Genomic DNA, 23,042 nt, shown 5'->3' with positions numbered 1-23,042 from the left:
GTGCTATACAGCAGGACCTGTGCTATATGGGGGCATTAGATTAGATTAGAAATAGGGCGCACGATAAATGTGTGAGCTTGAATCACCCTGAAACCATCCCCTACTTCCTAGTCTATAGAAAAATTGTCTTCCACAAAACAAAACCCTCATGTCAAAAAGGTTAGGTACCACTCGCAGTCTCTATGGCAACTACTCAACTGTGACGGCGTAGTCCAAAGGCAGCCACATGGAAGGCATATACAGATGGGAAGAGCTGTGCTCCGACAAAACCATACCCACAAAAACAGGTGAAGGGCCAGAGATGGTCCAAAGGATTACCATTTCTCCTAGATCCACTGATCTGTTAGTGAGAGTGGGTCATCTGGATGGCACTTTTTGTTAATTTACAATCAGCTCTGAGCTCTACAGCTGAAGCAGAGAAAGGCCATGGGTGCCTCAGCTGCAACCCTCCCATGAGCCTGGGTTATCCAGGGAAAACACATCATCTCCCTCCCGGTACTCTGCTGGACACACTTCAAAGGCGGGGACTATTCTCTGCACATTTAGGCTTGTTCCCCCATTCTATCTCCCCTTCACAGTGCTTTCAGACCACTGCGATCAAGCCACTCCCCAACTTAATATTCTTCAGGTTCCCCCTTAGCATTCCAGAGAAATATTAGCAGGACGCATGCAGCTCTTCCTGGCCCTGCCCATCCCTTCATCGTCCTATGCAACCTTTCTCCCTGGTTCCTCAACAAAGCCTCACTGATTATACAAATATGCTGTGTTCATGGCTGAAACTTCCCACCCTTTGCTCCCTTTGATTTGGAAAAAACTTGCCCTCAAACATCATGATAATGATGACCTGTCTGTCCTTCAGGCCTCAGGTCAAGCAAGCTCTCTCCAAGGAAAAGCTTTCCTAATCCATTCACTTATAGTATGGACTCCTTGGCCTTCATCTATGCTTCCACGATGCACAATGGTTACTCATATCATGGCAACTTACCACACTGTGTTTGAATTGTAGGCTACTGAGCTGCCTCTCCAAACTGTGGCATCTCCCTTATAACAGGGACTACATGCATATTCAGCACTGTATCCTCCAAGAAGGGCTTCCCTGGTGGCTCAGACAGTAAAGAATCTACCTGCAGTGCAGGAGACCTGGGTTCAATTCCTGGGGTTGGGAAGATACCCTGGAGGAGGGCATGGCAACCCACTCCAGTATTCTTGTCTGGAGAATCCCATGGACAGGCGAGCCTGGTGGGCTACAGTCCATGGGGTCGCAAAGAGTCGGACACAGCTGAGCGATTAAGCAACAGCACATCCTCCAAGAAACCAACACGTACTGATGCTCAGTAAAAGCTTGTTGAATAAACCGAACGACATATGAAGAGTCATCTCATTTTTAAGAATCTAGTGTAAGCACAGTCCTTAATGGCACTTTAATGCCTTAATAATCATTAAATATCAATAATCATTAAGGCACCTTAAATGCCTTTATAATCTCAGTTAGAGAACAGAAACTCATGGAATATTTCTCGTGGATGATGTGCTCTGCAGATGACCTTCACCAACTCAAGGCCCACTCTCTGGTTACATCAATTCCTCACTCTACAGAGATGGACAAATTAGAGTATGGTCATAACAGAGGACCTATCTTGTGGTTTAATTATAAGATTTAAATAAATTAAAATATGGAAAACACTTGGAATAGGACCTAATACTTCTTAAGTACTTTGTATGTTTGTTAAGTAAATAATGATCTATAAACAGACAAACAAAAAACCAACAAACTCTATTTTACTCTGATAGCCCCAGAAACAAAAATCTGAAAGTTTTCAGCTGCATGTCCTGAAACAGATAGAGATACTCATAGGTGAAATCTGAGAGAGTGGACTTGCTCAAGATTCCCTCAAATCCAGTCAAAAGAAAGAAGAAAGGTTCTAGAAACTGGACTGAAAAGGAGTGAATCCATGGTTAACGAAAGGAGAACATCTGAGTTCAGAAAAGGGCAACATCTAAAAGGCCATGGGAAAGCAACCATCTTAACCTTCTCCTCAAAATAAAATATGTGCTCCATGTGGGAGATACTCACATATGCCTCAGTCAACACTCCTCAACCCCTCCTAGCATGACTTCCTATACATTAGAGGTCAGAAGGCAAAAAGCTCCATTTCCCAAAATTCCCTGTAGCTAGCATGTCTCCTCAGGACTTAGTTTCTGACGAGGAAATACATACATGAAGACTTGAAGGTGAAAGAATGAACATAAACATGTATGGGCTTTGGGATTCTGGAAGAACGGTGGCAGAGGCCCGTGTTTTCCTGCAGGAGCCGGGGTGGAGACACCAGGTCCAGTCGGTCCAGAGGGGCTGTATCTTCCTGACGTGGCAGCTTTTGCTAGTGCACCAGGGCACTCGGTGCTCAAGCCAGGAGCCGGGCTGAAGCCGCAGTTTTACAGGGTGGCTCTGGCAATTGCTCCAGGAAGCTTACTTAGTGCCCATCCCCTACAGCCTTTTTGACTATTCTGAAATGTCTTTAAATCCCTGCAATAAAGTCCTTTCTGCTTAAGCTGACTGGTGTGGATGCTGTTGTCTGCAACGGAACCCTGATCAACATATTTTGGAAAGGATTTGTTTTCTGTCTGCAATCCAGCTCTAGTTTTATAACAGAAGCATTATGAAAATTATTCACTGGGAAGAACACTATTCTGAAATAAGTCTATTCGGTTAGAGAGAAATGAAATGGAGGAAAAAGATAGCAGGTAGATAAGTCCAAGGAGTGTTCTAGAACTGGATAATGAAGACAGTGTTTCATATTCCTAAGTGCATCTATTTCTGTATCTCAAAACCCAAATAGGAAACTATCTACCTTACCCACTAGCCTATATTTTTCATTACCATAACTATTTCCTCCTCAAATATGGAAAACAAGGAGAGCTGAATATATTTATTATTTTCCATAGCCTCATATCCAGCATTCTACCAAAAAAAAAAAAAAAACCACAACAGAAATAATGAACACTGTTGCGTATGTATTTCCTAAACAGCATTATGTGCATATTATTTACTTTGAGACCATACCTAACTCCCAAACACAATGAGCAAAGTTATCTATAAATAGAGAAAAACCTTTATAAGATACTTGAATCCAGAAATATTCCCCTGCACATTCAAAGGCAACAAGCTCACCTTAATGGTCTATAAATCTCTAAAGGGAAAAGAAAAAAAAAGAGAACTAATTTGTAGGGATTCTGCACAGAAGCAATACTGTTCTCTGGGTCAACTCAGGCTAATGATGATTCATCTAGCAATTATTGGAAGAGTTTTCTTTATCTTCCAAAAGATGATTTGCTATTTCTAAAATAATCTGAACTGAATCATTTTACTGCCCACAATTTCCAGAGACAACAATTTTTCCCCAACCAACATCTCCTGAAAGATAAAATGTTTCCACTAACAAAACTTTTTTTCCTCCTATAAATAACAAATCTCTGCTTAAATGTCTTTACCATCTGCCCAGGAGATGCAGATGCTCATAAGAGTGAGGACGCCGTCAACAGGACCAACACAAACTCTACTGTTTACCATGTAGCATCCAGTCTCTTAACTGGCCCTCAGGATTTAAGCCTGGGACATGGGGCCAGGGTGTAATGGGGGAGGGAGGTCTTTACACAAAAAGGGAAGTAAAAACCTCTCGAGATGACTTCATTCGTCAAGGGGTCCTAATTAATGTGGATGTATTCTTTGAATCTCTTCAACCTAGGTGCCAACCCCAACTCAGTAACATCCTCTGGCTACTCCTCCATTTCCCTACTTTCTAGAAGTTGCTCCAGATTATTCAAGACATGTGAGCATATGTGATGAAACATCTATAGATTCTCTCTCCCCACTTTATCTAGTCCATATTTCTCCCTTTCTTCCTAAAGCTAACAAAGAATCAATTTCTTTTAAAGAAATATTAAATTCTAGCATGAAATCAAAGACACAAAACCTATATTATATTCCCCATGTCTCTCAAACTGGAAAAACACTAACCATATTTTCTATAAGGCATGTGGAGAAATAGTTGTAAATGAGTAATAAAGCTGATAAATAAGTTAGGGATCAAGACCCAAAAAAAGTAATAGAATAGAATCACTAGACAGCAAATTATATAAGCTCACAAGATTTCCCAGCTACAAACTATGCTAATAAATCATGCATCTCATTAGTGTCACTTCTCCAAATAACAAAGACAAAGTCACAGTAACATGAAGAAAAAAATGGTCCCAGACCTTAAGTGGTGCAGTGGTAAAGAATCTGCCTGCCAATGCAGGAGACACAGGTTCGATCCCTGAGTTGGGAAGATCCCAGGAGAAGGGCATGACAATCCACTCCAGTATTGCTTTGCCTGGAGAATCCCATGGGCAGAGGAGCCTGGTGGGCTACAGTCCATGGAGTCGTAAGAGTTGGACACAGCTGAGCATGCATGTACACAGCCCTTTGGGAGTCGTGGCCCTTAAAATGGCCCCTCATGCTAAAAGAATTTGTTTCTTTTTAGGGAGTCTTCATACAGTCAAGAAAGCTTGTTAATATGTAACATTTCTGTGGTGGGAAAATACCAACAAACTGGAACTCCAGATAGAATTCCAAAACGTTGAAGGGCCCTGGGGCAGGTCAATGAAGAAAGATAAGAATAATAAAAGAAAAGGGAAAACTCACATTATTGCCATCATCTGTCCAGTGGGGAGGATGGGAGCCTCTCATAATCTCACTTAGCATTTCTCTCTTTGAATTTTACATAAAAGACCAGGAAAATGAACACAGTAGGTGGGAGGATTCTCCCATGCATCTTTTCACTTTGTCCCCTTTGTCCACTAGGTGGCTGCCCAAAGAGTCAGACACGACTGAGCGAGTGAACTGAACTACAAATATGAATCAAAAGAAAGCAGCAGTGACTACATTAATATCAGATGAAGTAGATTTCAGTGAAAGAAAATCACCAGAGTCAAAAAGGATCATTAAGTAATGATAAAAGAATCCATCCATCAAGAAGGGAAAACAACTCTAAACATGTATGCACCAAATAACAAAGCTATAAAATGTATGAAGCAAAAACCGATAGAACAGATAGAAATAGACAAATCCACAACTATAGTTGAAGCTTTTAACATTTCTCTCACAGCAACTGATAAAACTGACAAAACAGATCATTAAGATTAACCATTAATCATACCAGATTAATCATTAAGGATACAAAGACACTTGCTGCTACCAACCAACAGGATCTAATCAACATTTATAGAACACGCCATTCAACAACATCAGAATACACATTCTATTCAAGCTCCCACAGAACATTCAGCCACAACAGATGATATCCTGGGCCAAAAAACAGAGGCCAACAGATTTAAAACAATTTCAACACACAGAGTATAGTTTCTGACAACAATGGAATCAAACCAGAAATCCATATCAAAATGATAATAGGAAAATCTCCAAATGCTTTTCTAAATAACACAAGTCAAAGAGGAAGCCTTGAGGGAAATAAAAAATAATTAGAACTGAGTAAAACTAAGAAGAATTTATCAAAATATTAGCTAAAGTACTGCTTAGGAAATACAAAACACTAAACAGTTATATTAGAGTAAAAATATCAAAACTCTAAGAAACTAGAAAATAAGGAACAAGACAAACACAGAACAAGCAAGAAGAAGGAAATAAAGAGCAGAAATCATTGAAGTCCAAACAGAAAAAACTCATGAAACAAAAAGCCAGTTCTCTGTAAAAGTCAGTAAGTTCACAAACTTCTTAAAGGACAAGCAAAAAATAAAAAAGAAGATGACCCCAACTACCAAAATCAGGAATAAAAAGGATACCACCACAAACTCCACAGATCTTACGAGGATAATAAGGCATACTAAGAAAAACTCTATATACATGAATTTGACAACTTAGAATAAATGGCCTAATTCCTCAAAAAGCACAAACTACCAAAAGTCACCCAATAAAAATACATCATTTTAACTCAACAAATTGAATTCATAGTTTTAACATCTGCAAAAAGAAAACTCCAGTCCAATGTGGTTTCACTAAAGAAATCTACCTGACATCTAAAGATGCTCTCTTTAAAAGGGGAAATACTCCTCAACTCCTTTTATGAGCATAACAACAAACGCATGAAATCTGAAAGTAAAAATACAAGATCTTATATAATCAGTCAAATTCAGACACTGAATACACGAACACAGACAAGAAAACTGTCAGGAACTGCCTGGTGGCCCAGTGGCTAAGACTCCAAGCTCCCAATGAGGGGCCAGGTTTGATCCCTGGTCAGGGAACTATGCTGCAAATAAGAGCTTGCATGCTACCGCTAAAGATGCTGCACACCTCAACTAAAAACCACACATGCCACAACAAAAATCAAAGATTTTTATATTTGTAGTCCAGCTACATATACTAAAAAAACTATGCACCAGGACCCATGAAAGTCACTCACTCATGTCTGACTCCGTGGACTGTGGATAGCCTTTCCCTTCTCCAGGGGATCTTCCCAACCCAGGGATTGAACTCAGGTCTCCCACTTTGCAGGCGGATTCTTTAGCCACAAGGGAAGCCAAAGAATATGGAGTTGGTAGCCTATCCCTTCTCCAGGGGATCTTCCCAACCCAGGAATCGAACTGGGGTTTCCTGCATTGCAGGCAGATTCTTTACCAACTGAGCTATTAGGAAAGCCCACCCCAGGACCAAGAGGAGTTTAATCCCAGGGATACAAGACTGGTTCAATATTCAAAAATCAAACCAAGTAATCCAACATATTAACATATTCTTAATTAAAGAAGAAAAATCACATGATCGTATCAATTGATGCAGAAAAAACATCAGACAAAATTCAACACTAATTCATAAAAATTCTCAGAAAACTAGGAATAGAGGGAAACTTCCTCACCTTGATAGATGAACATCTACCAAAAATCCTTTAGAGACATCGTACTTGGGCAAAGACTGAATGATTAAGATTGGGGAAAAAAACAAAGACATACACTCTCATAACTCGTATTTCAACATTATCCAGGAAGTCCTAGCCAGCACAATAAGAAAATAAGAGTTACATAGATCAAAAAGGAAGACATGAAAATGTCCTGATTTGTAGATGTCATGATTATTTATTTAGAAAAACTCAACAAGTCTGCCAAAAAGAAATTAAAAAAAAAATAATAAGGACTAAATGAGTCCAGAAAAGTTAAGGACCAGTTACGATCTTATAGAATATAAAGTTATGATCTTATAGAATATAAGATCAATATGTCAATAACATCTTACGAAAAAACCCAAACGAACTTTTTGGCCAACTCAATAAAAGCCAACTGTACATCTATATACTAGCAATGAACATGTGGAAATTGAAATTTAAAGTGTAAACCATTTATAAACACTAAAAAATAGAAATACCTGGCTATAAATCTAACTCCCCCAAAATGCATAGAATTTACATGGCTAAAAAGTACAAAATACTGATGAAGTAAATCCAAAAAAGATGTAAATAAATCTACAAACATACTGTGTCCATGGATGGGAAAATTCAATATAAGGAAGACATCAGTTTTCCAAATAGATCTATAAGTTTAACAGAATTCTATCAAAATCCAAGCAAGATGTTTTGTAGATATAGAAAAGCTTATTCTAAAGCGTATTTGAAAAGGAAAAAAGCAATCAAATGAGCTAAAAAAATCTTTGAGAAAAAAGAATAAAGTTAAATTATATTATTTGATTTTAAGACTTACCAGTAATTTAGAAAATGTGGTGTTGGTGTAAAGACAGATACACAGATCAATGGAACAGACATGAGAACCCAGAAATACAGCCACACAAGTTTGGCCGATGGATTTATGACACAGGAGCAAAACAACTCAACAGAGGAATCTGTCTTTTCAACAAAAGGTGCGGTAGCAACTGGACAGAAATCTCTACCTAAATTAATACAATAATTAATCCAAAAGGGGTCACAGATTTAAAGGATTTAAAGATTTAGATTTAAAGGCAAAATGCAAAACTAGGAAACTTTTGAGAAAAAAAGAGAAAATCTTTGGGTCATTCAACTAGGCCAAGAACACTTAGATAAGCCACCAAAAGCACAGTCTGCAAGAGAAAAAAAAAGATAAATTGGACATCTGTGAAAGACCCTACTAAGAGAATAAAAAGTCAAAGTAATGACTGAGAAGTTATATTTGCAAGCCATTCATCTGACAAAGGACTAGTATTTAGACTATATAGAGAACTCTGAACTCAACAATAAAAATAAAGCAAACAAATCCAAGTTAAAATTGGCAAAAGATATACATAGAATTTCACCAAAGAGGACATAGAGATGACAAATAAGCACATGAAAATATGTTCAACCTCTTTTAATCATTAGGGAAATGCAAATTAAAACCATGACGACATATCACTACATACCTATCAGGATAAGTGAATTAAATTGTTAGTAATGCCAGGTACTTACTGGCAAGTATGCAGAGAAACTAAGTATCTCATACATTTTTTTGATGGGAATGTAAAATGGTAGAGCCATTTTGGTAAAAAAAGTTTGTACAGTTTTCTTATAAAATCAAACATACATTTAACATACAACCCAGCAATCAAACACCTGGGTATTCATCCCTGAGAAAATAAAACTTGAGTCCACAGAAAGACCTGTACACAAATATTCATATCAGGTTTACAATAGTCAAAAACTGGAAACAATCAAAATGTCCTGCAAGGATCAAATGGTTAAACAAACTGCGGTCCACCCCTTTTCTGCAAAGAAAAGGAACAAACTCTTGATACACACAAGTATGAATCTCAAGGACATTAACCCGGGGCGGGGGGCGGGAAGAGACCCAGTCTCAAAAGATTACGTACTGTATGACTCTCTTTACAGAACATTCTCAAAAGGCAAAATCATGGGATGGAAAACAAAACAGTGTCTTCCATGGGTTAAGTATGGGGAGAACAGGATGGGTATGACCAGAAAGAGGCAGCAAGGGAGTTCTTCCTGGTTCTGTATTTTAACTGTGCTGGTGGTCAGCGAAAGGAAAGAAAAAGAAGCACATTCCAAGTCACAATAGACAACTTAGAAAAACTGCAGCTTCCGCGCTTGAACCACGAGGCGGTTGAGAGCCCAGCCACGTGGACCTCCGCTTCGCCCCCTAGTGGCGGCCCCAGACGTACAGCTATGAAGACTAAGACAAAGTTGATGACTCAGACTCCTCATTTGCATACCCATCGAATCCTGCGAGAGTACAATCTTTCCAGGCTTAAAATAATATTTTTTTTCAGCTCAACATTTCCAACTATGTGACGTTCGCTTGCACAATTCCTTGTTTAAACTTTAGGCAGGAAGTAACCCTTGGGCTCCAGAACCACCATCAGGGTAGTAGGAGTGGCAGTTATTGGGGGCCCAAGCTTACCAAACCACACAGCATACTCTGGTTTCTTTTCAAATCGAATAAATTTTTCGCCTTTTACTAAAGATTTCCGTGGAGAGAAACAATCTTGAGTTGTTAAATTAATTTTTTGAAGCCTTGTTTTAGCAAGGCTAACTTTTGCTGGTATAACAAAAGAGAATTTTTTATAGAAGTAGGCTTTTCTTGATAGTTCAGATAGTGAAATATTTGTTTCCAATACAGCCCAGCCTTAATCCCTGGGTTGCAAAGATCACCCAGAGAAGAACGTGATAATCCTCTCCAGTATCCTTGCCTGAAAAATCACATGGACAGAAAATCCTGGAAGAGTATAGTTTGTGGGGTCGCAAAGAGTTGGACACTACTGAGTGATTTCACTTCATACTGTGATTTAGTTTAAGACTTTGGTTTAAGATTTCTTTAAGGGTTCAGACAACAAAGCGTCTACCTACCACGTGGGAGACCAGGGTTCAATCCCAAGGTCGGGAAAAATCTGAAAAGGAAATGGCAACCCACGTGGAGGGAGAAATCCAGGGGTCCTAAAGAGTTGGATATAACTGAGCGACTATATAGCTAAACATTTATAATTGTGAACCTTACAGAGTAAGGCTTCATCGGGTTTTTTTGTTTGTTGGTCAGAATATCACAGGTTGCCAGTTATTGGTGACTCCTATCAGACACAGTAAAACAACTTGAAAATCATTTCCCTTCTCTACCCTATACAAAGTCAAGAGTCCAAGTACAGGGGGATATGGAGGGGTTAACATGGAAGCTTACATTGCTGCTGCTGCTGCTGCTGAGTCGCTTCAGTCGTGTCCAACTCTGTGGGACCCCATAGACGGCAGCCCACCAGGCTCCTCCTCGGTCCCTGGGATTCTCCAGGCAGGAACACTGGAGTGGGGTGCCATTGCCTTCTCCAAAGCTTACATTACCATGTGTAAAATAGACAGCCAATGGGTACTGGCTGTGTGATTCAGGGAATTCCCACCCAGGGGGGTTTAAGAGGGAGGGGCCATATATGTATACACCTATGGCTGACTTCATGTTGATGTTTGGCAGAAACCAACACAATTCTATGAAGTGATTACCTTTCAATTAAAAATTAATTTTAAAACTCAGAAGGGGGGTGGGGAGGAGGAGAGTAGGAAAAGGGAGTTTAAAATGGCAGTGGCCAAAGGACAAAGGAAAAAAAGCCTTGAGAAGACTGGGGTGAGAGAACCTCAGGTGAGACAAAGAGCCCTCCGGCCAGCCCAGTGTACACAGGGCAGGCCCCAGGGGAGGAGACAGGAAACAAAACATAAAAAGAGGAGCCAAGATTGAGCCTCTCCTTTTTTGAGGCTGGCCTGGCCTCACACCTCAAGGGTACTATGTTTTTCGAATAAAACAGAGCTGTGACCAAGCTTTAACACTGGTCTGACGTTTCAAATCTTTGCTGCAGCAAGACATAAGGGAGGAAATTACACACTCCCCCCAACAGGGGTTTCAAGAGGGAGGGGATATATGTATACCTACGGCTGATTCACGTTGATGTTTGGCAGAAACCAACAAAATTCTATAAAGCAATTATCTTTCAATTAAAAATAAAATTAATTTTAAAAAATACTCAAAAAAATACATATATATAGATCTATATACACTCTCAGTGATGGCCCTGAGGACCCCTTCAAAGGCCCTGTATTCATCTACAAGTTGGAGAATTTCTGGGCACCTGACATCAAACAGATTGTTTCCCTGTCCATCACGTCACAGGTGTTACAGGGAAGAACAAGATCTGACTTCATGTGTTTACTTTAACCTTTGCTTCCTGTTGCTTTTGTTTACTGAAAGCATCCTGTCTATACAAAATGGTGTGCCTTTGCCTCCAGGAACCTTGCCCCTCTGCCTGAATGTTAAATCAGTGCCTTTCTTATATTCAGGGCAACACCCTGACCCTCCCTACGCCTATGAATGGCTGCAAGAAATAAGAAACATATCCCCTCCCCCAGGATGGCCATTCCAGGAGAGATTTACAGGATTAATGGCCTTTGTACTTCCTCACCTCCTCCCCCTCCCTGTTCTACAAAAGAAACTGGCATCCAGCTTCTGATAAGATGGTTTAGGCTGCCGTCTTCTCAGTCTGCCAGCTTTCCGAATAAAGTTGTATTCCTTGCCTCAACACCTCATCTGACTTATTGGCCTGTCGTGTAGCAAGCAAAGCGAGCTTAAACTCAGTAAAAAATATCCGTGGAAGTAACAGTCCATGCGTGGCAGTGGCTCCTAAAGTATAAGGAGCCCTCTAAAGCAACCTCATTGGGCCCATGAGATGGACAGGTATCAACTGGTTTCCACCGCTTGCCTAACCAATGTCTACACGTGTGACTGAATTTAGCTGGAGAACTGCCTTCATGAAACCCAGGAGCAAAATTATGATGGAATAACCAATTATCTTGAATTTTTCAGCAGCCACTGTGATCCTCAAAGTAGCTTCAGTCACTTCTGCACACAGAGATGCCACCCTTCACATCTCCTACAGGCCCATGATCTCACTGTTTTCCTGAGGCTGCTTCTAATTTCTTTTTTTTTTTTTTTTTTGGTAAAGTAATGTCTCTGCTTTTTATTTTTTTTTTTTTACTCTTGTTAAAGTATTTATTTATTTATTTATTTTTTTAGTTTTTTGAATGTTGAGGTTTTTTTTTTATAAATTTATTTATTTTAGTTGGGGGCTAATTACTTTACAATATTGTAATAGTTTTTGCCATACATTGACATGAATCAGCCATGGGTTTACATGTGTTCCCCTTCCTGGACCCCCCACCCACCTCCCTCCCCATCCCATCCCTCCGGGTCATCCCATTGCCCCGGCCCTGAGCCCTTGTCTCATGCATCGAACATGGAATGGTGTTCTGTTTCACATATGATAATATACATGTTTCAATGCTATTCTCCCAGAACGTCCCACCCTCACCTTCTCCCTCAGAGTCCATAAAATTGTTCTATGCATCTGTGTCTCTTATTCTGTCTCGCATATAGGGTTATATTTCTTTTTTTATATATCTAATTTCTTTTTTAACAGACTTATCACCTGTCATGCCATGATTTTAAAAGGTAGTAACCTTCTTAAGAATGTTGACAGGCACCACTTTTAGTGTACTGGGAGAAGGAAGTGTTTCCACTCCCCCACATCTCTCCCCAAATTTCAGCTCCAAGCCACACTGAACTGTGCTCCTCCAACCCTCAGAATCCCATCTGTTGGAGCACTTACATAGGATGTGTTGTGTAAACAACCTCATCTACCCAAAGGGACCGTTCTTAAAGATCAGTCAGTTCAGTCGCTCAGCTATGTCTGATTCTTTGCAACCCCATGGACTGCAGCACGCCAGGCCTCCCTGTCCATCACCAACTCCCGGAGTTTACTCCAACTCATGTCCATCGAGTCGGTGATGCCATCCAACCATCTCATCCTCTGTCATCTCCTTCTCCTCCTGCCCTCAATCTTTTCCAGCATCAGGGCCTTTTCCTTGAGGAGGCTATCCCATCAGGTGGCCACAGTATTGAAGCTTCAGCTTCAGCATCAGTCCTTGTAATGAATATTCAGGATGGATTTCCTTTAGGATTGACTGGTTGGATCTCCTTGCAGTCCAGGATACTCTCAAGAGTCCTCTCCAACACCACAGTTCAAAAACATCAATTCTTTGGCGCTCAGCTTTCTTTATAGTCCAACTCTCACTTCCATACATGACCACTGGAAAAACCAGAGCTTTGACTAGATGGACCTTTGTTGGCAAAGTAATGTTTCCACTTTTTAATATGCTGTCTAGGTTGGTCATAGCTTTTCTTCCAAGGACCAAGCATCTTAATTTCATGGCTGCAGTCACCATCTGCAGTGATTTTGGAGCCCCCCAAAATAAAGTCTGTTACCGTTTCCATTGTTTCCCCATCTATTTGCCATGAAGTGATGGGACTGGATGACATGAGCTTTGTTTTTTTGAATATTGAGTTTTAAGCCAACTTTTTCACTCTCCTCTTTCACTTTCATCAAGAGGTTCTTTAGTTCCTCTTTGCTTTCTGCCAAAGGGTGGTGTCATCTGCATATCTGAGGCTATTGATGTTTCTCCCAGCAATCTTGATTCCAGCTTGTGCTTCATCCAGCCTGGCATTTCGCATGACGTACTCTGCAAATAAATACGCAGGGTGACAATATACAACTTTGACGCTCCTTTCTCAATTTGGAACCAGTCCGTTTTTCCAAGTCAGGTTCTAACTGTTGCTTCTTGACCAGTATACAGATTTCTCAGGAGGCATTTGGCATCATCTTTTAGGATTTGAAAAACAACACCCAGTTCTTAAGCTAACAGTGCCCAAATGCAGAATCCACATTCCACAAGGACTGAGCTTGCATCTGAAGGGTCCCAGTCAGAAATTCAGTTCCAGACATGGCCACAATTCAAACGATTTCAATACTGGTATCTAAAGCTGCACATGAGAGTTTACTAGCTCGCCCTCCTCCTAACACTCCCGTGCTTCTCTGTCCCTGCACTTCAAAGTTCTGTCCCTCCATCAGACTAGCAGGGTGTCTGCTCCAGCCCACAGAGGAGAACTGCCAAAGCTCCGATGAATCCTTCCTACAAGGTACTTGTTGAAGAACCTCAAGACAGAGAACAGGTTCAGTGGCAGATTTTGTACCTGCCACTGAATAAATAAATGTTTGCACACGTGGCAGAATCCAGATCTGGACTCCTTCCTTCCGATGTATCACTTGGCAGCAAGATCGTCGGAGCGGGAGAGATTGTAATTCACCCACCTCCAACTACCAGGAGCTACAAAGAGTCAAACCAACGAATGTGACAGACTCGGGTCGAGACACACACGATTCTTCTGTTCAAGGATCAGGTCAGATCCACCTCCTCCAGGAAACCCTCCCTGGTCATTCCAAGGCTAGAAATTCTCCCAGAAACTTTTGGCTATACCAACCAGTATACTTCCCAGGTGGCGCCAGTGGTAAAGAACCCGCCTGCAAAAGAAGGAGATTAAGAGACTCAGGCTCAATCCCTGGGTGGGGAAGATCCCCTGGAGGAGGGCATGGCAACCCACTCCAGTATCCTTGCCTGAAGAATCCCGTGGACAGAGGAGCCTGGTGGGCTATGGTCCACAGGGTTGCAAAGGGCCAGACACGACTGAAGTGACTCAGCACACGAGAACATACCAACCTGAGACACTCATACAAACAGAAACACTCTGGTAAATATAATGCAAGTGCTAATTTTCAGGCAGGACACACAAATAGGCCCAGTTGTCCTGGCTGTGTACACCTGCTATCTCTGCAGCTTGACTGATGCTGCTGCCCTTGGTTAAACAACCACAACATCATTCTTATGAAAACAACACAGGAGCCTGGCATTCTTGGATGGAGTATAAGCTTCCTGAGGAGAGAACCCATGCTTCTTACTTCCCTTAGCCCACAGAACCTACTGCAAACCAGCTGATTAGCAAAGAATTACTTGTAAACTGACTTGTTTGTGGTTGAGAAATGTCTCACCACTCCAAATCTATATCACCACCTCAAGATACTAGGTATTCATGGAGAACCTCTCTCTCTCACACCCCCCCACACACACACCTGATCTTTTAGTTCTGCAGGACTAAACCCTTGGTTCTAACTTCACCTTATCTTCTCCTGGCTCCTTCAAGAAACTTTGAATGAAATAAATCATATTTTCCATGAGCTAGTAGATATAAAAAAAAAAAGAGAGGAGGGCTGAGGAGGGGACTTAGCGGCTGAGCTAATAAGCAAATCTGATGTTTATCCGTCTGCACTGCAGACCCTATTTTTACACAAGGCAGGGCCTCCCTTTCCTGTCCTCCCCAGGAAATCACTACCGCCTCACTTTTTCCCGCCTGGCTGCAAATCCCCGACATATCAAGGACATCCAGCCGGGGCAGGGCTGGGGGGGTGGGGGGCGCAGCGGCGGGGTTGGTAATGAGACTAGATGAGAGACATGCGCTGGCAGGCTAAGGGCAGGAGTTCTTTGTGTTGACAAGAGGGAATCAAGCCCAACCTGTGCTGGGGACCCTTCCTCCCATCACTAGTTCAAGGGCTTCTTGCCCCCTCCTATTTGGAGACCCCTCAGTCCCCTCTCTCTCTTCCTGGGCTGGCACAGGACACAGCCTCTATTGACCAGCCCCTCTGTGAAAGGGCAAAGCTGCTTAAAATCCAATTTTCTGGTAATAAGGACAGGCTGAAAATTCACATGCACAGCCAAACCACTTATTAATCTGTCCCCATCAGATGGAGGGAGGCAGAGATACAACCAGCACACCGGAATCATCTTTGAGGAGCTACAGCTTAAGGAAAAGTGAGGTAAGGCCTACATTGTCTAAACCCGCCAGACGTTAGACACGTGGAACTCGGCAAACATTGCCAAGGGCCCAATGTTCCTTCACAGTGAGTCCCCGACCAGCCAGGCATGTCCACCTTCCAACAGCCACTCCTGAATGCCTACTCTGTGTCAGGCAGAGATGAAAGATCCTCTTATGTCTAAAAGAGGTAACTCCTGGGACTTCCCTGGTGGTCCAGTGGCTAAGACTCTGCACTCCCAGTGCAGGCGGCCTGCGTTCAATCCCTCATCAGGGAGCTGGATCCCACAAGAGTTCACGTGCAGCAACTAAAGATCCGCATGCCCCGCAACGAAGACGCGGTGCGGTCACATAAATAAATATAGAACACAGGCTCGGGAAGGAGCCCTGGGAGTGGAGCTCGTGGGAGGGAGAAACCCAAGCCAGCAGGGGGACGAGCCAGGGAGCGGCATCAGGAAAGGTTCCACGCGGGCTGCTCCTTGAGTAGAAGGGAGGCGCCCACCAGTCCGCGTGAGGATCACAGGCAGGAACACCAAGATGTCCCTGGGGAATGTCAGGTGGTCCTGTTACTTGGAAGCTCAGAGGGACCACACAGGAGCTGAGGCTGCTGGAACAAGGCCGGGCCAGTGGACAATTGGAAAGGGGCTGAATGTCAGCCTCGGAGCACGGGCTTGACATGGTAAGAAACGGGGAGCCGAGTGTGGGTTCTGAGCAACACTGGCGCTAGTGGTAAAGACCCTGCCTGCCAATACAGGAAATTTAAGAGTGGCAGGTTCGATCCCTGGATCAGGAAGACCCCCCTGGAGGAGGGCATGGCCGCCCACTCCAGTATTCTTGCCTGAAGAATCCCATGGACAGAGGAGCCTGGCGGGCTACAGTCCACAGGGTCTCAAAGAGTCCGACACGACTGAAGCAGCTTAGTACACATGCCTGAGATATACATTCCAGAAAGTTAATTCCAGGGATGCACAGACCTTGAGTGGGATAGATCAGGAGAAACAGGCAAGGCTGGGAAAGCACAGGGCTCCTGAGAGAGGCCTCAGAAGAAACGCCAATGGCCTCACCCCGCTTCGGGAACCACCCTCTGCCTTCTTAATACAGTCCAGACCCCACGTACGGGACCCAATGACCTTTATGCTCCAGCCTCTATCTTGTATCATCTCTTCCTCTCACACTCGACCTCCCAGCCAGGCTGAATGACTCTCTCAAATCCAGTCTGTATGCCTGCTATTCCCTTCTTTCCCATCTTTCCCCAATACCTCACCTCTGATCCCCGTGAGTCTGGGTGACAGGCACCTTCTGTTTCTCCATGCCTGGCGGGTGGTTATACCACTTCCCTCACTGTCTCAGCATCACTGCCCCCCGAATTCAGGGCCCAGTGAGGACAGAGACAGAGCCTGGAAAGTCACAGCTTCCCAGTACCCAGCCTGGAAGCCTCTTACACAGTAGGCACTCAAGGAATATTTGTTAAATGATTCAGCACAGAGCTTTCTGGGTTTTTTTTGGGGCGGGGGGTATCAAATATAAAGTAATTTATAAGCAACTGAATAGTAAAACCTTTATGGATAAAATTTGAGTAGCTAAAAATTGTATCTCTACTTTAGAAACAACCTTTTCTCTCTTAACATTCAAAGACATTAGTGGTCAAGCTTCCTTCTCTGACTTGTCTTTTATTTCTAACCTTCTGGCAGGCACTGAAAATTCCTCTCTGATTCTACTTCTGAAAGAACTTATTTACAAGAGGACCCCAGTTTCAGAACTGTCACAGGATGAGGCATCCTCGGGAAAGAAATGAGTAATTGATTACATGCAAAATTCTTATAATACATCAGGCTTTGGAGAGCTCCTTTCAGTAGCAGTCCACCTCCTTCCAGATTGAAATGCTCCTCTGTAGAACATTATCTCCTTGCCAGAGAAGGGGAATCAACAAATCCTAGCTCTAAAGCAAGGACATCATCAACCACGGAAGGACAACATGATGACCACAGCGGGGACTGGGGGTCCATTCTGTACCAAGCACATACATGCTGGGTGGTTTTTTTTTTTAAATATATTTTATTTTATTTGGCTGTGTTGGGTCTTAGTTGCAGCACTCAGGATATTTGATCTTCACTGTTGCATGCAGCATGTGGGATTGAACCTGGGCCCCCTGCATTGAGAGCACAGAGTCTTAGGGACCACCAGGGAAGTCCCCATGCTGGGTGTTTTATATCCAGTATCTCTTTCTCTACAATGAGACCTCCCATGCCCATATTCCAAAAAATAAAACTAAGGCTCAAATGGGGTAAGTCATTTTCCAAAACAGAGCAAACTGCATTTTGAATTCAAGTCCATCCAACCCCAAACCTGTTGCTTTTTCCATTATGCTAACTATCTCAAATCAGAAATAAAAATAAAAGGAAAAAAATTCATGACAACACAGCCCAACATAGAGCTTCATTCACGAATGATCAGTTGATTCAGAGCCTACTATCTGGAGACATCAAGCAAGGAACACAGCCACTAAAACGTCTTCTTTATAGTCTTAGGACATCTAGCAAGAATGTGGGGGAGGGGGGAGAGAGAAAGGAACCAGCAAACACCAAGAGAGATGGCCAGAACTGGAAAGGCATCGAGCTTGACTCCTCCCTGACCACACGTGGGCTCCTGCACACGACTGCTCCAGGATGCCACTGGAGCCCTTGCGGGCAGGCACTGCCAAGCCTGGAAGAAACATCACAAAACAGGAGGCACACACCACAGCATATGGAATCTCAACAGTCCTTGAGAGCTGCACCTACCACCCCTGGCCTCTTGGCGAAAGCAAGCAGCTTTACTCTGATGGAATGACAAAGATCCAAAGGTATTCCTGGTTTGGGCTACAATCAATCCTCCAAACTCTGCCATCAGCAACAACTGGGGGGACTGTGGTCAGGCCCAACACCACTTCACTGTCCCAAAGCTTCGCCTTGCAGTCGCCATCACCCTAACACACGCATCCCCTTTCCAACCACAGTGAGCTCCTCTGGAAGAACATCTTCGCTACTGGGGACCTTGCCAATCCCACCCGTTCTGAGGTGCTCAGCTGCAGGTCGCCCTTGTCTCCCAGAAGCAGGGTGGGGCTGCCTGTGCCCACGGTGCTGCCTCCCTGTTCTGACTGCCAACACTGACCCACTCAGCATTTACCTACGCGTCCGTCTAGGTGCCCTTAGGACTGACGCATTTTACTCCAGGGGTGCAGCCTGGCACGCTGTTCCTCACTCTTTCCTGCAGTTAAATTCAGTAAAATACTCACCGACTCTGTTCCAGGTACTGAAGATACAGGACTGATTAAATCCCAGACCTGCTCTGTGGGACTCACAGTCTGGTGGAGGATGGATAATACAAGACAAAAGTCGTACAAATATACTTATCATAATAGCATACAAGATGCGATCCAAGGCATTAGTACACATCACCCTGCTCATTTCCTTCATATCAATTAGCTCAATCTGTGGCTGTCACATTTATTTCTTTACTTATGGTCGGTCTGTCCCCAGTAGGAGACACTGGGACAGGAGCCTTGTCTGTCTGGCTCACTGCTGTGTCCCCAGCACTCCATATGGGCTTGTGCACAGAAACACGTTCATTAAAAGCTGTATTTGTGGAAGGTGATAAAAAGAGAGGCAGAGAAGTGCCGGGAACTATGAGCATGAAGCCCGAAGTTTAGAGATCCAGGTAAAAATTCCACGACAGGAGACACCGGAGCTCAGATGTAAAGCAAGAGTGCGGACCTGAGAGGGAAGAGGTGAGGCACAAGCCAGAGGAGGAAACGGGAGGAGCAAAGGAAAGAAATCAGCTGAATCAGCATGACAGAGCCCTTCACTGATCTCAAAGAGAGGGAGTTTTGTCCTTAGGGGACATGCGGCAATGCCTGGAGACACTAGCGACAGTCATGACTTGGAGCAGCAGGGACTCCGGGCATCCGGAATCCAGGGATGCGGTTCAACACCCTACAAGTTACAGAACAGCTCCCCACCCCCGCCCCGCCCGCCACCTACAACAGTGGATGCCAGCAGTGCTGAGGTCTGGCGATATTTAAAGGATGGACTAGTCAGAGAACATGAAAGCTCCCTTCCGAAATTCACCATTTCTACTCACACCTAATACTGTCTTTTGATTAGAATTTGGATCAGAATAGCATTTGCTTGTCACCTCCCATAACCTCCAAAGGAAATACTCAGAGCCAATCTGAAATAAGACTTTTAGCAGACACCAATGGACCTCCTGTTGCAACATATGGCCCCTGGGTCTATTTTATGGTCTTCACCAAGCACATGGAATCAACTGCCTTCATCTGTTGGCGACCCACCCTGACTCATCACTTTCCCTCTACATTCTAGGACCCCAAACTACCCATCCCCTATGCAGGGTAATGAGACACAGAAAGATAAGGCTAAGAGGTGCTCAACAGCATCAGATAAATGGACAGATGGATGGTCAGCTGGACAGAGGGATAGAGACTTTTCAGAATAGAAAAAGTCCTTGGAGCTTTTCAGCTTCACTGAAAAGCTGAAACTCCAATACTTTGGCCACCTGGTGCGAAGAACTGACTCATTGGAAAAGACCCTGATGCTGAGAAAGATTGAAGGCAGGAGGAGAAGGGGATGACCGAGGATGAGATGGTTGGATGGCATCACCAACTTGATGGACATGAGTTTGAGCAAGCTCTGGGAGCTGGTGATGGACGGGGAGGCCTGGCGCGCTGCAGTCCATGGGGTCACAGTCGGACACGACTGAGCAACTGAAGGAACTGAACTTGGGAGTTTTTCTCTGTGCCTTGTGCACTTTTCCACAAAGGCAGAGCTGGCCTGAATGCTGACACCCACCGACCGTGCCCATCACAGGGGCCTGTCACAAAGAATGCACAGAAGAGGTCACGTCCCCAGGACTCTGAAGCCTGGGCAGGAAGTCAAGCCGCTGAATGTGATGGGGTGGCGGGAGTGGTGGGAGCTGGGAAGTCAGTGCAGACAAGGGCCCTTTGTCCAGAGGTATCAACAGCGACACCCAGGAGGGCTGAGCCTGCAACAATGAAATCCGTGGGGCCTGATCCTCCTTCAGCTTCTCATAGGAAAAGTCTCTTAGTCTAAAATGAGTTGACTTATTTGTGCCCCCGACAAACAATTCGTTATTATCTGAAATGTCTGAATGATGACCCTAAAATTTAAGAAAGAAAAAACTGTCACCATTTTTTTTCTGTTGCAAGAAAACCAACAGCAGTACATTTCTAAAGAGTAGATCCAAGAACTCACAAGGACTAGCTCCCACTGTAACCAGAGCAGGGCCCTGTGGGGCCTTCTCAGGACAGACCCCTCCCCGAATCCCATGTCCTCCGCCTGCCTTTTGTCTGTAGGAAAGATTTAGCCATAGATTAAGTCTAATCAGAGAAGTGAGAAAAACGAAAAAAAACAAAGGAAAGTCAAACAAGGCAAAACAATAAGTTTACCCTCTAGACAAAGTCAAGGACCTTCTGTTTCTTCACAAAGTCTATAGATAGAGTCTGAGCCGTATCTTTTGAGCTGTTTTGCAGATACTGAAAAAGGTATCTTTTTCACCGGGGGAAGAAGGTAACCGTGTGCCGGGGGAAGAAGGTAACCGTGTGCCGCCCGCAAGCACGGAGACCCCAGACCAGCTGGAACCAGAAGGTTGATGATGTTGACTCTTGGTTGCCTTGCCACCAGCAGCAGCGCTGTCACCTGTAGGAAAGCAACAGCAGCCACCCTGCCTGCTGTCTAAGCAGGCACAATGAGCTGCAGAGGAGGGCAAGCGAGCCAGCCCACTGCTGCCGTGAAACCAGGAGGCAGAGGGGTGGGCAACGCCCAGCACGCCCTACAGGACGGCCAGGGATGCGAGAGGCGGGAAGGAAGCGGGTCTATAGTTGCCCACAGTTGGTACAAGGAGTGTCCAGGAGCCACATGTGATTCCAACAGGTACAGGGAGTCCCCTACATACGAACAAGTTCCATTCCGAGAGTGTGCGCGTGAATACAATTTGCTCACAAGTCCAACAAAGCTAGCTTGGGTACCCAACTAACACAACTGGCTAAACAGTACTGCATTATAATAGGTTTATAATACTTTTCACACAAATAATACGTAAAAAAACAAACACACAAAATAGAGAAAACATTTTTTTTAATCTTACAGGAATCTTACAAACGTGCACTAACTTGCGTGACTGGACGTGCAAACACAAGCTGGCATCTTTGAAAGTTTGCATCTTAAAGGGTCATATGTAGGGGACTTACTGTATGGCTAGATCAGGAAGGAACTTTCTGATCTTTACAAAAGGGAAATTTGCACAAACCACTAAGGTTACTGATCCACATGTCTAGTATTCTGGGAGGAGAACATGAGACAGTGAAAAGATAGAGCATGCAGAATGCCCATACTCCACGTGGGGGCTCATACCTTTTACAACAAGAACGGTATTTAATTTCCAGTCACTGCTGAGTACCATGCCTGGGCCAACGCCAAATACAAAAGTGATGCAAAATATTGAGATCAGGTTTGAAAACTGAAAAGGGTTTATCATTGATCCACTTTGTACCTTCTTTAATCCTCCGAATAAAGTGCCAGTCTCCAGGTCAAATTCTCGGTCCAGTTCCTCTTCATGTTCTGCCAAGAAAAACAGTGTCTGTTAGTCAACATATCTAAATAAAACTGGGTTGGTTTAATAGGAGAGGCACTCAAAGAAATTGGCATACAGCCTGGAAAAGCTGCCTGTGGACTGAGCTACATGCACGGAGACGTGTCACACTCCTTCATTTCTGTGACCTCGGTTCCTGGAAAAACATGGGGCTGATGGCAATGTCCCTTTAACTTGCCATAAGGGTCACAAAAGGAGAGGGATCAAGGGTGAAAGTTCCCAGTGCGGGGGACCACAGGAGGGACGAGGGCAAATGCCCCACTTGCATAGATGGTGAAAAAAAGTGTTTGAACAGAGCGTGCCAGAGAATGATGGTGACCACAGCCTACCGCAGAATGCTAACAAGGCTGCTGATGGGATTCTACAATGGTCATACATATGCTTATAAGTGCACAATACAATTGGTTTAAAACAAAAACATTTAACACCTTTCATTCAAATAACGTTTAAAAATGAACAATAACCAGGCACAGTGTGAAATAGTAGGAAGCAAGCAGAACATGACTGGCATGGCTATTGCCCTCCTGGGACTTACTGTATGCTGGGTAAGAGAGACAAACAAATAGTAAGAAATCACGACGATGTTAATGAATGCCACGATACGGGAGGTAAGGAGCGCTGTGGGGGCTGAATTTGGG

General features: G+C 43.7%; 1 protein-coding gene and 1 non-coding gene across 7 annotated transcripts in view; one reads left to right on the top strand and one right to left on the bottom strand.

The window, feature by feature from the left end:
• The window catches only part of HHAT (hedgehog acyltransferase), a 340,025-nt gene that overhangs the window by 285,559 nt on the left and 31,424 nt on the right, over positions 1 to 23,042 (bottom strand). For all 6 annotated transcript variants that reach the window (XM_081489707.1, XM_081489706.1, XM_081489704.1 and 3 more), the window contains one exon: positions 22,306 to 22,373. In XM_081489707.1, coding sequence (XP_081345833.1) covers positions 22,306 to 22,373 — 68 coding nt within the window. The remainder of the gene's footprint in view (positions 1 to 22,305; positions 22,374 to 23,042) is intronic.
• LOC145508007 (U5 spliceosomal RNA) lies at positions 9,425 to 9,541 on the top strand. The gene has a single exon (XR_014055277.1). It is a non-coding gene; the product is annotated as a U5 spliceosomal RNA (small nuclear RNA).

Source organism: Giraffa tippelskirchi, chromosome 5 (genome assembly GCF_054371585.1).
Source record: "Giraffa tippelskirchi isolate mGirTip1 chromosome 5, T2T-mGirTip1v1.2.pri, whole genome shotgun sequence".
Taxonomy (NCBI): Eukaryota; Metazoa; Chordata; class Mammalia; order Artiodactyla; family Giraffidae; genus Giraffa; species Giraffa tippelskirchi.
This window is presented reverse-complemented; position numbering and strand designations above follow the sequence as displayed.